This window comes from Euleptes europaea, chromosome 1 (assembly GCF_029931775.1).
Source record: "Euleptes europaea isolate rEulEur1 chromosome 1, rEulEur1.hap1, whole genome shotgun sequence".
NCBI lineage: Eukaryota > Metazoa > Chordata > Lepidosauria > Squamata > Sphaerodactylidae > Euleptes > Euleptes europaea.
In genome coordinates, this window is record NC_079312.1 from 64,215,414 (window position 1) to 64,231,488 (window position 16,075).

General features: G+C 41.4%; 1 protein-coding gene across 1 annotated transcript in view; it reads left to right on the forward strand.

Moving 5' to 3' along the window:
• Window positions 1–4,921, forward strand: part of PHF2 (PHD finger protein 2) — a 143,106-nt gene extending 138,185 nt beyond the window's left edge. The window contains exons 22-23 of the mRNA XM_056851608.1: window positions 2,521–2,586; window positions 4,434–4,921. Coding sequence (XP_056707586.1) covers window positions 2,521–2,586; window positions 4,434–4,522 — 155 coding nt within the window. The 3' untranslated portion in view covers window positions 4,523–4,921. The remainder of the gene's footprint in view (window positions 1–2,520; window positions 2,587–4,433) is intronic.
• The last annotated feature ends 11,154 nt before the right edge of the window (window positions 4,922–16,075 follow it).

Sequence of the window (16,075 nt, forward strand, 5' to 3'; positions counted from 1 at the left end):
ATCCATAGTTAATGGAATTGCCCATGTTCCAACACTCACACTAACCATAGCTAGTTTAATTAAGCCATGATTTCGTGTGATATCTGAACTGAGCCATGGCAGTGAAGCTTTTCCTCTTTCTAAAAAAAAACCCTGGAAGAATCAGAGTATTTTGAAGCATCACTTTTAATTGAATTGGTTGTTTAATACCTATGTAAATCTGATGAATGAGATCATCTGGAGCTTTGGAGTTGAGTATCAATCATCAATGCACTGGTGACCCCCAGCTATATATTATATAGAATGAACTTCCAGAAGCAGCTGTCTCTGTGCTAGGTCAGTGTTTAGAGGCAGGGAGAATGAATGTCTGAAGATTAATCCTGGCATGACAAAAATGATGCTGGTTGGGAAGGCAGAGCTCCTTGATGGGGCATCTTTGCCTGCTTTGTCTGGGATGAGCCAGTCTTTGTCATCCTCAGTTAAGAGCCCTAGGAGGCCTGTGGACCTTGCTCTTTTATTGCAGAAGCAAGTTAGTCTAGTGATGGGAAATGACATTTTCAGCTGCATTTGGCAGGGACAGTGTCTCCTTGCCAGGACCTAGCTGACCTAGCCATGCTAATCCATGCTACAGTAATCTCGAGACTAGATGATTGTAACACATGCTACATAGGACCACCCTTGAAGACAATGCAGAAGCTACAACTGTTTCAAAACATGGCACCACAGTTATTAATGGGAAGAAAACATCTGCTTCCGACTCCAATTGTCTGATCTTTACATTGGCTGCCCATTTGCTTTGGTGTTCAATTCAAAGTTTAAAGCACTTCAGGACATGGGTCATACCTTAGAGGGTGTGCCTTTCTCCATATGCACTTGTGCAGAAACTTTGGTCATCTTCCCAGGTTTTGTTAACCATGCCTTCCTGTAATCAGTGAGATTTGTTTCAGTCCATGTTTGGGCCTTTTCTGTTGCTGCTTTGAAAAAGTTTGCTGGTTCAAATAAGAAAGATTACAGCAATCCAGGGAATTCTGCAAAGCAGAACAGGTTGAACATGCCTTTGACCATGTTTAAGAGTTGATGCCCAAGGTGGTCTACTGATTTGTCTGGTTCTCAGGGATGGGTTCCCTCTTGTTTTCATCTGGATGGATGTGCTAAGTTTTGATATGTAAGCTGCTCTGAGCCTGGCCTCTGGAGAAAAGCAGGGTATAAATAGTCTAAATAAATAATAAATTACAGCATCTTTTTTTCATGGAGACTTCTTTGATTTATAGTAATGAGACTAAATCATATTAGGCAATAGAAAAACAAACTTTACATAATAGAAAATATTTTCAAACTAAGACTGACCAGTTGTTGTTATATGATGCAGCAAGTCGTGCAGCTAAGATCTTAGTCTCGCCTCAGTTCCTTCCAGAAACCACAGGAAAGAAGCATAGCAAGGAGTAAATGTTGCTGGGGTAAATAACTAACACCTGCTGCTTTAGCATGAGCAGATTTCAACTGTTAATTTTTTAACAGATGATTTCCACAAGTATGAAGTTTTTTCCCCCTTTTCAGGATTCAAGTGTATTCTTTAGTCTATCATAAACGTTTAGAACTAAACATGACTGAGGGCCAACATTTGTCTACTGCTTCTTCAAAATGTCTCTGAAGCCACTTCCAACAGAATCAATAAAACAAGATACAATAAAATGTTTGTTTAAAAAATGAAGAAAATAGCTTAAGAGTACAGCATTAAGATAAGCAACAAGTTTCATTTGGCACCTAAATCTTAATAGATTTGAAGGCACACAAATATCTTTAGGGACTGATGTAGCACTACTGAAAGAGCCCCTCTCTGGTGACTATCCACCCCACTTCAGAAGATGGGGGCACAGAGCCAAGGCCTTAAAAGTTGGTTTTAATTGGTGGTGATGTTAGTATTGTGTTGATATTTTTCAGGTATCCTGGTTCTGTCTTGTTCAGGGCTTCAGGATGAGAACTTACAGCCCATTCCTGACTTCTGAGCTGGGCTACTTACGCCTTCGTGAGTGGCCCCAACGCCGGCAGGGAGGCCTGGATACCGGTCTTCCGTTGCTGCCATGGCAGCGTCACCCTGGGACACCGGCTGGGCCTTCCGCCAGCGACCCACTGGTGTAAAGGCCCAGCCTAGCTGTTTTAGCAGGCGCCGCCTAGCTGTTTTCAATGGGGCGAAAAGCCCCATTTAAAAAAAAAAAAAGCCTTTAAAAGGCTTTTTTTGAGCTTTCGGTGGCCAGGAAACAGGTTAGGAGGTGCTGCGGCGGCGCCTCCTCCCCACTGTCCCCAGCCACCGACAGCTCAGGAATGGGCAGTAAATCTAGCACTCTGTATTGTGCTTGTGTGCAGCCAGTGTAGCTCTTCTAAAAATATCACTTATGTGAGCCAATAAACTAGCTGCTGGATTTTGTACCACTTGAAGTGTCTGAACAGTCTTCAAAGGCAGTCCCGTGTAAAACTCATTCCAATGACTGAAACTTGGTATCATCAAGCAATAATAACCATGACCAAATCTTGCTTCTTAAGGAAAGGCTGCAGGTGATGCACCAACCGAAGCTGGTAAACGGAAGACAGCTGAGCCTTCTTCTGTAGGTATGGATCTAATCGCACCCTCAAGCTATGAAACTGTTCCTTTAGCTGGAATGCAACTACATATAAAACAGATTGACTTTTTAACCCTGATCACCCCCTTTATTTACCAACAGCATCCCAGTCTTACCTGGATTGAGTTTCAGTTTATTGGTCCTCATCCAGTCTATTACCACCTCCTGACACTCATTCCGAATGTTGTTAAATGAGAAACGGAGCTGCATATTGATAATTTCATATTCCAGATCTGTGATGACATGTTTAAACGGTTTTGTCTAGCATGGAGGATAGAATTAAATCCTGTGGGATTTTATAACAAGGATGGGAAGGAGCTGAGTAACTGTTTCCCAGCATTACCTCTCCTGGAACTAATCAGTCAGATAGGAGTGGAAGTTTCTCCTAGCAAAGGCTGTTCATCAGGGTGACAGTGCCGTTTCAGGCCCAAAACTAGGTTGGAAGCCTGTCTTTAAGGCTGAGAGAGAATAGCCTGTCCAAGGTCATACAGTGAATAGGATGAATTTAAAGACTTGAGTGGGGAATCGGATCTCTGTAGACCAAGCCACAAGTATGAAGTGAAGTTCACTGTTTCAGGTGATATGAAAGGTGCCCCAGTTTGTTTTGGTATTTTTTGGATTCAGGTTGAATAGACTCAAAATTTTCAGAAAATCCAAAAAAAGCCAAATCCCCATACCGATATGGGAAATCTTTGCGGAGCTCTGGGGGACCTTTTTTTTTTTTTAGGTAGAGCCACCAAATTTGCAGCATATCTGCAGGTGACTCTCATTACAAGAACCAACTCTCATTACAAGAACCCCTACGTTTGGTGAAAATTGGGTCAGGGGGTCCAGTGTTATGGGCCCCCAAAGAGGGTGCCCTCATCCATCCTTAATTGGATGGATGGAGGAAAATTTAGGGGCCCATAAAATAGGACTCCCTGACCCAATCTTCACCAAACTTGAGGATTCTTGTAAGGAGAGGCATCAGCAGCTGGGCTGCAAATTTGGTGCATCTACCTTAAAAGCCCCCCCAGAGCCCCTCAAAGTTTTCCCATTAACTAACATAGGAGCCATTCCCTTTAACTTTTAAAGGGAATGGCTCCATGTTACCCTATAGCAAATCTTTCCAGAGCTCTGTGGGGGCTGTATTTCAATATAGATGCACTAAATTTTAAGCAGAGCTGCAAGTGCCTCTCCTTAGATTGGGTCAGGGGGTCCAATTTTATGGGGCTCCACATAGAGGAAAACTTGGTGCCTATAAAATTAAACCCCCTGACCCAAACGTAACCAAACTTGTGGGCTTTCGTAAGGAGAGGCACCTGCAGCTATGCTAAAAATTTGGTGCTCCTACCTCAAAAAATAGCCCCCCAGAGCCCCGCAAAGACTCCCCAAAGAGTGCAATGTTGCTGAAAAAAATTCCTACCATTGCAAGAATGGTGGGAAAATTTTTCTCACACCCCTAATTGGGAATGCACATCCCTAATTGGGAACTCTTTTTTCCAGATTCCCCAGTGGCAGTCTTGAACATGCTGGGAATGTATTAACAGAGTTTATGACTTAAATATTCTCCTTAAATCCTGGTAAAAGCCTCCTCCACACCAACCATAGTAGTAGTGCCACCTCAAGCAATTGGAAGCCGAATTCAAAATTCAGAAGGATTTAAAATTAGCTTATAATTTTGTGCATAATTTTCAACTGTGGTAGCTTCACCTCATTCCATCATTTCTGGAACGGACAGATGTATTGTTGTCCAATCAATTATCAGTTGCATTCGCTTCATCCCCCTACAAACTTCTAGTTTTATTATAAATACAGTTTTGTGACTCAGCATGTCTTTTTTCCTTCCAATTCCAGGGAAACGTACAAAAAAAGGTATGGCCACAGCTAAGCAAAGGCTTGGGAAGATTTTGAAAATTCATCGGAATGGGAAACTTCTTCTCTAAAATTTAGCCACAACTGGGACTATCAAAGTTCAGAATGTCCTGAGCTGACACTAACTCTTCAACTCTTGAAGGACTTCAGTAGTATTGTGCAACATCCTAGGGACAATACCAGTTAACTTTTTGCCACCACTTTAATAAATTCTTTTTAACTTTCAGCAGTTAAAACATGTACAGAATACTGCTATAAATATTTTTTAATATAGATGTCCTTTCTCAAATTGCTGAGAGTGAATAGTACGCAAAAAGTTAATACTCCAAGACACTGAGGATCATTCCAGTTTTAGGAAAGTATCCCTTTAACTTGTTTATAAGTGAAGAAAAAGCAGTTGTTTTAACAGAATGCACATTAATTCCAATTTCATTTATCAACTGTACCAGTTTTAAAGAGGTATCTGATTAAGCAGCAAAAGACCTGAGTTTTAAAAAAATTGCATTTGCTCAAATTAATGTAGATTGGGAGATGAGATTTTTATGCCATTATAATATGTGCAAGAAATTAAATGCACCCTGGAAAATGTAGTTTTCTTACGTGGATCATGATAAATACATTTTGATGAACAGAAGAGTTGAAATTGCACTTCAACCTACTAAGGGCCTTTCCTGTAAACAGATGTCTGACGGCCATGGGTGAATCAATTTATTTTATGTGCAGTTCAAGATGGCTTTCAGAATATAGTCAGAATACAACAGGGTTCATGATGAACAAACATTTGTTAATCCAGTTATTTGAAAATCAGTAGGAGTTTTGCCATTAACTTCAATTAGCACTGGATTACAGCTCTTGCATTTTCATTGGTAGATTCTACCACACACACACACACACACACACACATGTGTAATACTTTTTAAAAATTCAGTATTACCACACCCATTTTCCTTGTTTTTGTCACTTCTAGTCAATGTCTGATAGGAGTCTGAGTTCAAAGCTGTTTATCTAAAATCTCACAAACATATGCCTACAATTGGGGAAAACTTACAAAACCAATTAATACCTCAGAGGTAAGAGGTGAAAATGATAGCTGTGGAAGCAATCCTAAGCACATCTACTTGGAAGTAAGTCACATTCTATTCAGTTTTATTTCATTGCAGTTAGAAGTAGGGAAATGGTTTTTTTTAACTCCCAGAAGGTTTGTGTAGGACCAGTTTAGAATTGCTCTATTGAAGACACCCTTTATTTACCAATTGAGAGAATTCTACCTTTTAAAGAGCTGCTTCTTATACTAACTGGTCCCTTTCATGTGGGCTCTTTAAACCTGTTTTGGCTTCTGGTGGCCAACAGATTTTTTGAAGGTTTCACACACCTAAAGGATAAAGGGCAACAAAAACCCCTGGTCAAATCAGGCTTTGGAAAATTCAGATTAAAGCATCATTAACTGCGGGAGGACACCCGTTTATTCTTAGAGTGCTTGAAACATTAAAAAAAATCCCATTTGATTCAGAAGCCAAATTGGGTTTTATCCTTAAGTTGTGTGAAACCTTTAAAAAAAAAATCTCCAGAAGCCAAAGTAGGTTAAAGAGCACCTACAAAAGGGACCTTTGAGGTTGGGTCCCCATATGGCCCTGGTAATATTAAAATTAAACACTATGTGCAAACAACATGATTCCAACAACAGTAGTGTGGGAAGTAACCATGTCATCTACTATCATACATGGGCTCCCTGTTTCTAATAATGTCAGTGCAGTGTGAGGCCTGAGCTGGTAAAAATAGCAACCATGCTGGGCAGCCCATTCCTGAAGGGGGGGTGCTGAAACTCCTTTGCAGCTGGCGGGACCCCATACTGGTGTAGGTGCCACCTTAAGGTGGCGCCTACGCCAGCATGGGGACAAACACACCAGCATCTGGGAGCCACAAGCCCTCGCTGCCAGCGCAGCCATGCTGGCAGGGCTTTTCCAGAAGGGAAAGCCTGCGCTGACATGGGGGGGGCATTCCTGGGGTTGGAGCTGCCTTTAGGCAGCTTCCATAGCCTTTTCACCTTGGGAACAGGCTCACTGTTTTCAGTGGGGCATTTCCCCCCTTTTTGCCTTATTTTAATTTTAACATGCTTTTTAGGCTCTGAGGAGACGCCGTGGATCCACCGCTCTCAGCCACCGCAGATCTACCCCCCCTTCATGATTGCGCTCTGCAAGATGATATGAAGTTTAGCCCTTATTTAAATGTGCTTCACTTACTTTTTTTATACTCTTGTAGTGAATTTAAAACTCTATTCAAGACCTAATATCAGATCTGCGCTATTGGTTACTCATTCAATTGGATCTAGACTCCAGATCCTGACTTGATTTTTGATCCTAAAAAGCACCGGCAGATGGACACGTAAATCCATTTTGCCTAGTGCTAGGATCCTGATCTGATTACACCCCCCAGTTGCATTTTAGGTATCAAAATGCATTGGGATAACCAATTATGGGCATCCATTACATTTAGTTTGGTCCTTTATCCAAGATGAAACGGATCAAGCACAGGGTTTCTTCTTCCTCACTTTCAACTCTCTGCAGCCTCTCATTAACCCATGGACCACGGATAGGAATCAGACATATAAATGAGTTAGACCCGTCGCTAAACAAGCACTTATGTGCCAACCCCATTGCCCAGTCCTGTCCCATTTTCCTGCTTTAGGAAAAACAGTAGGAAAGAAGGGAAAGTGCCGGAAGATAAATTAACAAAATGTTAACTTGTGTGCAGCAGAGCTCTTGAATTTTTCTTTATGCCTGTGAGCCTGTTAAATGACTAAGGCGTGATGGTACAATGGTTTGTGTATGCCTGGATAGCGAGGCATGCAGCGAGGTGTTCAGTCACCTCCATGTAGTACACAAGGCTTTTGACATCCATATCAAAACACTTCCTGTCAAATACACTTGTCTGAACGAGGACCATGTGCATCCAGGTGTCTGATAACAGGAAAGCCAAGCTTATTGACAGTTTAACTGGATACTTGTTGTCTTTTAACTCTCTTAGTGTTTGGTGTAGAGTGCATTATTTTACATGAAACTTGCTTGTCTGCATATAAACACTTGAGGGGTAAAATTTGTTTCTCAGGCAATCCCATGTTTTCATTTATAGATACGTTTCCTAAAGCATATTTTTTCATAGAATGTAGCTTGTAAATAGCTTTTTAAATACCTTCTTTTTATAAGAGCAAAGTATCTTTAGACATTTCTTTCTATAGAATACTTCATTAACCTTTATACACGTTTTTTGCCGAGTATTATCAACAGTTGTATTTTAGGTTCTTAATTCTAAGAGGGGAATTTTGTTTTGTGTCCTTTTTGTTTTCTTTTTCTTTTTTGGCATTGCCTGAAAAACAAATAAAACTTTGTTGCAGCCTTGTGCAGAATAGTTAAAAATGATCTATTTAAGACACATTATGAAGAATAATCTTCAACTTTCTAATACCAGCTCCTTGTCTCAATTCTTGTATTATGAGGGGGGATACAATTATTTTATTAGCACCTTGTGAAGTGTTTCTGTGTTTTGTGATGATGTAATTTATTAATGTTTGTAGCTTTTTATATTTGTACATTTCTTATGAGCTTTGTTTATATACACATTACCTGGATGTGATGTCCATGAGGAAAAAAAAACAGCTACAGAAAACAACTGAGGCCTTATTAACTAACCTTTCTACAGTGATGGTGGGAAAATAGGATCGACATGCTAGGAGTCGTTAGTTGAATAGGGCCCCAGGATTATGCCGAGCAAGTTTTTTTAAGCTTCCCTAGTATACTGTTCTTGTCAAGCATTTATATAATATATCGCAGACATCATGCTGGTTTTATTATTATTATTGTTGTTGTTATTATTATTATTATTTTCGCAACATGTACATTTCTAACAAAGTTTATTGTGGCTATCTATTACAGTGTTTTATTTACCGATTCATATCAAATGCTCTTGTATCAAGTCCATGAAATCTAAGTAAACTTAGATCAAAATTTTAAAAGTAAAATATTTCAGGTTTTGTATAGAATTGGTGTTTGTATGTTTTGTTTTCAAACTTAATTGCGCTAGTGGCCAGAGGCCATATTGTGCTGTGCTGACTGCCATGCTGCTGTTCTCAGTAAAGCAGGCCCCCGAAGCAACATGAGCAGGACCAGACAGTGCCCAAGGTAGTTAAGAACTGACCTTTTTTCTCCACATGGGACTGGAAGGCTGCTTCTTGAGTAGTACATTGCTTTATCAACAGATGTCCCTCAAGGAAATTACAGCTGGCACGCAGAATCACCAGTATCTTTTCAGGCTCTGAAGCTTAAAAGGGTAGAAACAACTACAGAGAGTAATGAAACATTCTGCACATTGGATCTCGTTTTCCCAAAGGCACTCAGTGTGAACATGGGGTACCTATTTACACTGGCTTCCCCATTCACTTCAGTTTTGTCCATTGGGCTATGCCTCCATTGCTGTGGATGAAGAAATTTTTGCATGCGCTGGGGCCACCCTGAGCAGCAGAATTCCCATGTGCTGGATTAGGCTGATTGTTTTACCTCTAGGGTGGGGCACCAAGATGTACTTGCTCTATTTGTTGCTAGATATCCATAAATGTATATCTGAATAAAAACTGGATATAATTCTGTAAAGGTAAATGAGATGCAGTGGGTGGGGGGAGTGGGCATACTTCTAGTACATTAAGCAGACAGATATAATTCCTGATTTTGTATCTTAAGATACCTTACTCTGATAGAGTATATGTAACTATGGTGCAGGTAGTGGAGATACTCTGTATCACGTGACCTTTTGAATGCAACAGTTTTACTAACGCTAGAAATGTTTTAATTTTTCCTTTGCTCCAAAATATAGATCAATTGGAGACATTACCTCTTTTCTTAGAAGATAATAGTAGAACTATCACTCTTTCAGCTGCGAAATTTTATGCCCATGTGATCGATATTTTGCAGCCATTCAGATGTGGTCTAGATTTTTATATTCTAGTAACCTGCTTCAAACTAATACATTAGGAAGCAGTATGAGATAGAGAGAAAATTCCTGATTTTCTCAAAGAATGTGATGCATATTCTAAGCTGTCAAAGCTCTGCTGAAGGTGGGAGTGCACTGGGACTTATTTATTTGATTATTTGATACTTTGATGCATGCTCCAAAATAGGAAGCTTTTAAAACAAAGCATGGTGATGGGAAGAGATGCTGCATCTTCTTAGAGCAATGTGCCAGCAAAGGCAGGGGGGAGATTGGCAGGATGAAACTCCATGGCAATACAGAACTTTGTCACCACATGCCACCCATTCAAAACCGAGCACCACTGAACACTTCCTATGAGAGAGAAACTACAATAGCAATATAATAGAACTTTAATCCTGTGGACCTTTGCCTAAGAGTAAGCCACTGAACACTATGAGACTGAAAATATCCATAAGATCAGACTGCATGTTGACTTAGGTAAGCCAAAAGGTAGGACAAAGGACTTCACAGTAAATGAATATTACAAGCCTAACATTTTGCTTCCCAATAGAGTTCTCCTGCTGGTAAGTATTCTTTAATTTCTTATTTTGAGAGTAGCAGGTTGCAAAGTGATGATTTCTCAACTGCAAACTTCAGAAAATACAACCATCTGCACAGCTAATTTCCCTGTCCTATTTGAAAATCCACCTATCAAAGGTAATTTTGGGGGGATTTTCACATAGATTTAATTCTTTTTAATATTTGTTTTTTAACCTCTTACTACTCATTGTATAGATTTAAGCAAGGAAAGCAAGGTGGCCAATGGAACATATTTAGCGCCAAATCTTTAGGTGTCCACTAGATGGTGCTCATTTTCTGCATGAGAGAGACCACCCAAATATATGGTTATCTTTCACATACATGAACATACAGGGGCCAGAAACGCAAAACCAGAATGTCAGTAAACGTTTGTTCTGTATGCAGTACAACAATAAAACAGTAAATCATTTTGAGCATTCATCGATTCAATTAGTACTTCTTTTAAATACAAATGAATTGTCATAGATGTCCAAGTGCTGTGGATCATTAGAGGGTTTTTTTTTAAGTTACACATGTCTGGTTGTTTGTGTGTGTGTGTGTAAAGTGCCTTCAAGTCACAGCCGATTTATGGTGACCCCTTTTGGGCTTTTCATGGCAAGAGACTAACAGAGGTGGTTTGCCAGTGCCTTCCTCTGCGCAGCAACCCTGGTATTCCTTGGTGGTCTCCCATCCAAATACTAACCAGGGCTGACCCTGCTTAGCTTCTGAATCTGACAAGATCAGGCTAGCCTGGGCCATAGTTTACACTGGATATATTCCCACTGTGGTAATCCAAGAGCATGAGAAGCACCCAAATGAAACTGAACAAGAACACTGAAATTCATTTGCCATTCTGTTGCCATTTACCCAGTCTGGCATGGTCCTTTTGTAATATTTCACAATCTGCTTGGGTTTTTGTGTATGTAAAGTGCTGTCAAGTTGCAGCTGATTTATGAAACCCTTGTGAGGTTTCAAGGCAAGAGACTAAGAGAGGTGGTTTGCCATTACCTTCCTCTGCATAGCTACCCTGGTATTCCTTGGAAGTCTCCCATCCATATACTAACCAGGGCTGACCCTGCTTAGCTTCTAAGATCTGACAAGATTGGGCTAGCCTGGGCCATCCAGGTCAGGGCAACTGGGTTCTAACTACTCAAAAAGCAATGGTATTGACCATAAACTTTGGTTTAATCCTAACTCCAGTTTGTTATGCATTAGGCCCAAACTCAACATGATACAGGGTTTTATATATCTTTCCTTATGTTTTTAAAGCACCAGGAAGCTGAGAGTTTAAGCGTGGATGTGGTCAGAGTAAGGCTGGCTTTGACTGAAGAAGTAGAGAATATTTTCCACACAGCTTTAAATTAAGATGATCTTTTCTAGTTAGGGTGAAATACTAGTTGCCTAGCCTTGCTCACCGTTGCTTGCCCTATATAGCAGCAATAGCATAACTAGAAGATTACAACTAAGATATATGTACCAGCCCATGAATACTGAGAACTGATCTACCTTCCAAGCGTGGAGCAGCAGGTTAGACAGTATCCAAAGCAGGGTGGGGGGGCAGTTTGAAAACTCTCCAAGTTTTCAAAATCAGAGAACTTGGGTGATAATATACTGATATTAGCAGCTATAGAATACTAAACCTAAGATTTCGCTTCAAGCTATAAATGAATGTAAAATGTTCTCTCTTTCTGAAATATGGAAAATATTAACTATTTTATTTTGGATTGCCCCTGCCTACCTTTTTAAGACAGAAGCAAAAACAATGATGAGCAAGACAGTTCTGTGAAAATTTCCAGCCTGACTGAAATGGGGTGGATGAGAAATCTGATGAGATTCACAGCAGTGCTGTAGGAAAGCTCCACATGAGGAACTGATTTGGGGATATTTTTCTAAATTAACCTTATGAACATTTCCACATCACTAATTACAAGTGAGGAGAACCTTCGCAATTGGTTGAATAAGGGATCTACCCTGTCAGCGTAGGTTTCATTTCTTCCAAATGTCTACCAAGAAAATAGCCTTAGCTTAGTATTGGGGAAAGTACATAATTTAATGTTTTTCTATAGCAAAAAACAAAACAAAAAGCACACCCCTAGTAACCAGGTCTGCTCTCTGAAGGGGCTCGAGCAACTGTCACTGATCAGCTACTGCCGGGCAAATGTGGCCACCAACTTTGTACCAAAGGATACTCTGAGGCACTGAGGGCCTTGAGCATGAACTTAAAAAATCCGGAAACATGAGGCAAGCCAAAACGACTAGGTTTTTATATGCCAACTTTCTCTATTGCTTAAGGAAGAATCAAACCATCTTAAGATTACCTTCCCTGCCTCTCCCCACAACAGACACCCTGTGAGGTAGGTGGGGCTGAGAGAGCACTGTGACTAGCCCAAGGTCACCCAGTTGGCTTCATGTGTAGGAGTGAGGAAACCAACCCGGTTCACAAGATTAGCATCCACCGCTCATGTCGAGGAGTGAGGAATCAAACCCGGTTCTCCAGATTTGAGTCCACCACTCCAAACCACCGCTCTTAACCACTACTCCACACTGACTGCGACTAATTGGTCTAGAAGACTGAGCTGCTGGACATTGTTATTATTTAAGATGAATATTCACAAATATTTAGGTTACCGACTAGGAGGTCCCTCTTCGCCACCAGCGGGAGATTTTGGGGGCAGAGCCTGAGGAGGGTGTGGTTTGGGGAAGGACTTCAGAGCCATAGAGTTCAATTGCCAAAGCGACCATTTTTCTCCAGGTGATCTGATCTCTATCGGCTGGAGATCAGTTGAATTAGCAGGAGATCTGCTACTACCTGGCAGTTGGCCACCCTAATCCTGACAGTTCCTTGAAGTTTCTTTTTTATGTTTACCTGAATAAAAAACACTGGAATATTGAAAGCTAGATAAAATATAGTAAAATAGCACGTTCCCTGTAGAAATGGAAGCTTTTCAGTTGTGTTCAAATATTTGTCAGATCCGTCAGCATGACTGTGCAGTGACTACTGGTGGGCCTCTCCCTCTGCTCTGGTTTTGTTCATCTCATTGTCAACAAAACCTTTTTTCTCCCCCAAGTACTTTGGCTGTCAGTTTATCTCTTCATAGAAAATATTTTTTAACATTCTGAGCAGAAGCAGGATCAAAACTGCAGCCAGCCTCCATGGTTAAAAAAGAAATGAAATGAAATGAAATGCTGACCCATGCTGTACATAACAGCTGAATGACTAATTTCTAACTGGTTCCATATCCCTGAGCACAAGGGGAGAGTAGCCTCACTGATTCCCAGAGAGGTATGAGAAAGGCAACAGGAAGGTGATATAGATACTGTCAGGAGATGCTCTGATCTGCTCAATACAGGCTTATCCACAGGCATAAGACCTTCAATATTAAAGTATTAATACGAGTATCTTAATAATTTTCATTTGTTGTGTGGGGAGAAAGCAAGTGAGAGAGAGAGACACTTTCCTGATCCTGATGTAAATGGGTGTACGCTAAGCAACTATTTCACACATACAGCGCTGCCTAAGGTGAGCAAACAGTTTACCTGGGGACTTTACTAGCGCTTAGTATTAGTATAGTACTTTCAGTATTCAAGTGCTTCACATCCATTATCTCAGAAATCCTTATAATGGGCCTGTAAGGTAAACCACTGTTATATCATCTCCAAAGCCAAAAGGCAGTGACTTGCCTAAGACCCTGTAGAGAGTTTTTGATGGGTGGAGTCGAACCAGGCACTTTCTGAATCATACCTCATCCTCTTTGCTACTACCCTACACCAGCTGTGACAAGCAGGCAGCCTTTCTCCCCTTGCCCCATTTCCCCAGAATACCTGACTTTAGCTATTGCGGCTTTAATAACAAATATACGTACAACCTCAAAAGCTGGGGAGCGGGTTGTCAAAAATCCCATCCATACATATTATTCCTCTTCTAACTAGGGATATGTGCAAAGGCCTTGCTTTCACACAGAATTACAGGGTCAGAAGGGGCTTTACAGTCTGTTAAGTCCGACCTCTGTCTTAATGAAGAAATCAAAACCCAACATGAGCAACAGCTGGATCAGGGGTCACGTATTTATTTTGTTTATTTGGGTGGGAAATGAAAGGGACTTCTTTTTTTTTTAAAGGTCCTCTATAGTGGTCCACACAGTTCCTGTCTATTTCAGTTCATTACACCTTCATTACTTTCCCTGTGATAGGTGATATTAGTCCCTCTTCTCTCTTTGTATGGAGGAAAAACTGATATCAATAGCTGTTCTTAAAACATTTAGAGGGAAATCCTGTGCACACTTAACTGGCAGTAAGCATCACTGAACATAATGGGACTTATTTCTGAGTAGACATACACAGGATTTTGCTATTAGCACTTCAGAGTCTGTTAAAAATGTGTTTGTGTGTGTATATGTGTTTGAGTGCTGACTATTTCTGTACTGTGAAGACCATCTCCTTTTAATTAGAGGCTTTTTCTTAGCCTTTTCCCTTCAAAAATGTTTCTCTGCACTGAGAACTAAAAATATGGGGTAGAAGAAGGGGGGCTCAGTTGCTCAAGGGAATGGTAACAGGACACCCTATAGTGCTGTTTCACCTCTAGGTCGCCAATTTGAATGCAGATCAGGTCAGTGAGGGAAAGTTGTTACCATCTGCTGTCTAGCTGGTGGATGATGTGAAGCAAACTTGAATATACTGCCAGTTGGTCAATACTGAGACTATGTAGGAATTCTTAAAACCTGGGTGGCACGGTAACACAAATCACCGACATGCCCAAGAGTCCCAGAATGCACTGGGAACATCTTCTGTGTTGTTGTATGCAGGACAAGCAAGGCCAACAGAATGAAACTTTGTGCGATATTGTGGTCCCTTGGCACAGCTTGCCAGGACGGCAGTGTTTAAAGGAAGCCTGTCAGCACGTCCAGCATGAAGCTGTGCGCCACTCATGTGCCATATTGTTCATTAAATAAGGGCTTCACATTCTCTCGTACTATGATTAAAGCAAATAAACTGAAGCTCCTGATTGTGTATATATCAAACATGGTGAAATAAGAAATACGGATGTAAACAAAAACATGTAAAATAAGCCCATACATATTAAAAAGATCCTGCCCGTTTGTCAGATAGTTGCATGGCATCTATTCCTGAGGGTCTTGTCTTTGTTGGTATGAGCTAGACTCCTCAGATGTAGTAAGGCTCATATAGCAGCCATTGTATTGAGGGAGCTGAAAGACCCAAATCAGTATGCAATTTGCCTCCCAAGGTCTTTTGCCTGTTTTATTGTAACTGACAGGTCAGGCAGCACTTCGAGGTAGGAAACCCACACATGTTTGGCACACGTTTTCCTGCAGGAGTTTCCTCAAAGCGATGATAGACAGTACTAAATAGCTTCGGACTGAAATGTGGTGTATTTGCTCCACTGAATTCTCCCCAGAAAACTGCTGTGATGGGCAATTTACTATTGCTTCAGGGCAACCTCACAGTGGATCTCACCCCATCTGGGTGGCAAGGGCCCTTCTACTGTAAAAGGAAAGCTTCATGAGGGATTTGATGGATGGCCTCACCTAAGCTCCACGTGGGTATACTTATCCTGTGGTAAGAAAAAGGAACTTCTTGCATGTGAAAACACTTTTTCTAACCCAGTCTTATTACAGTGTTTAATATGTGTCTTATACTGTTCCTATTTGCATTGTTAAATTTGTAATCCTCCTTTAGTCTCAGAGAGAAAGGCAGATTTACATGAAGTAAATAAATACCGTATTTTCCGGCGTACAAGACGACTGGGCGTATAAGACGACCCCCCATTTTTACAGTTAAAATATAGAGTTTGGGATTGTCCTGAGTCCGCGGCCTGGGGCCGGCCTTCGGGACTGCGCCCCAACCCCGAGGCCACCCCCGGTCCTCCTGGGGCGGCTCAATCCCCGGGGAAACAACACCACTTACCGGGGCGGGAGAAAGAGGGGGCGGGGGCGGCTGGACGAGCTGGCAGCGCGCCTGGAGGCGGGGCTGGCGGGAGGAACAGGAGGAGGCCGGGGGCTGACCTCCCGGCATGGAAGAGTGTGTGCCGACCCGGAGCGACGGGATGTGGCTCTCGGGGAGTCGGCGAG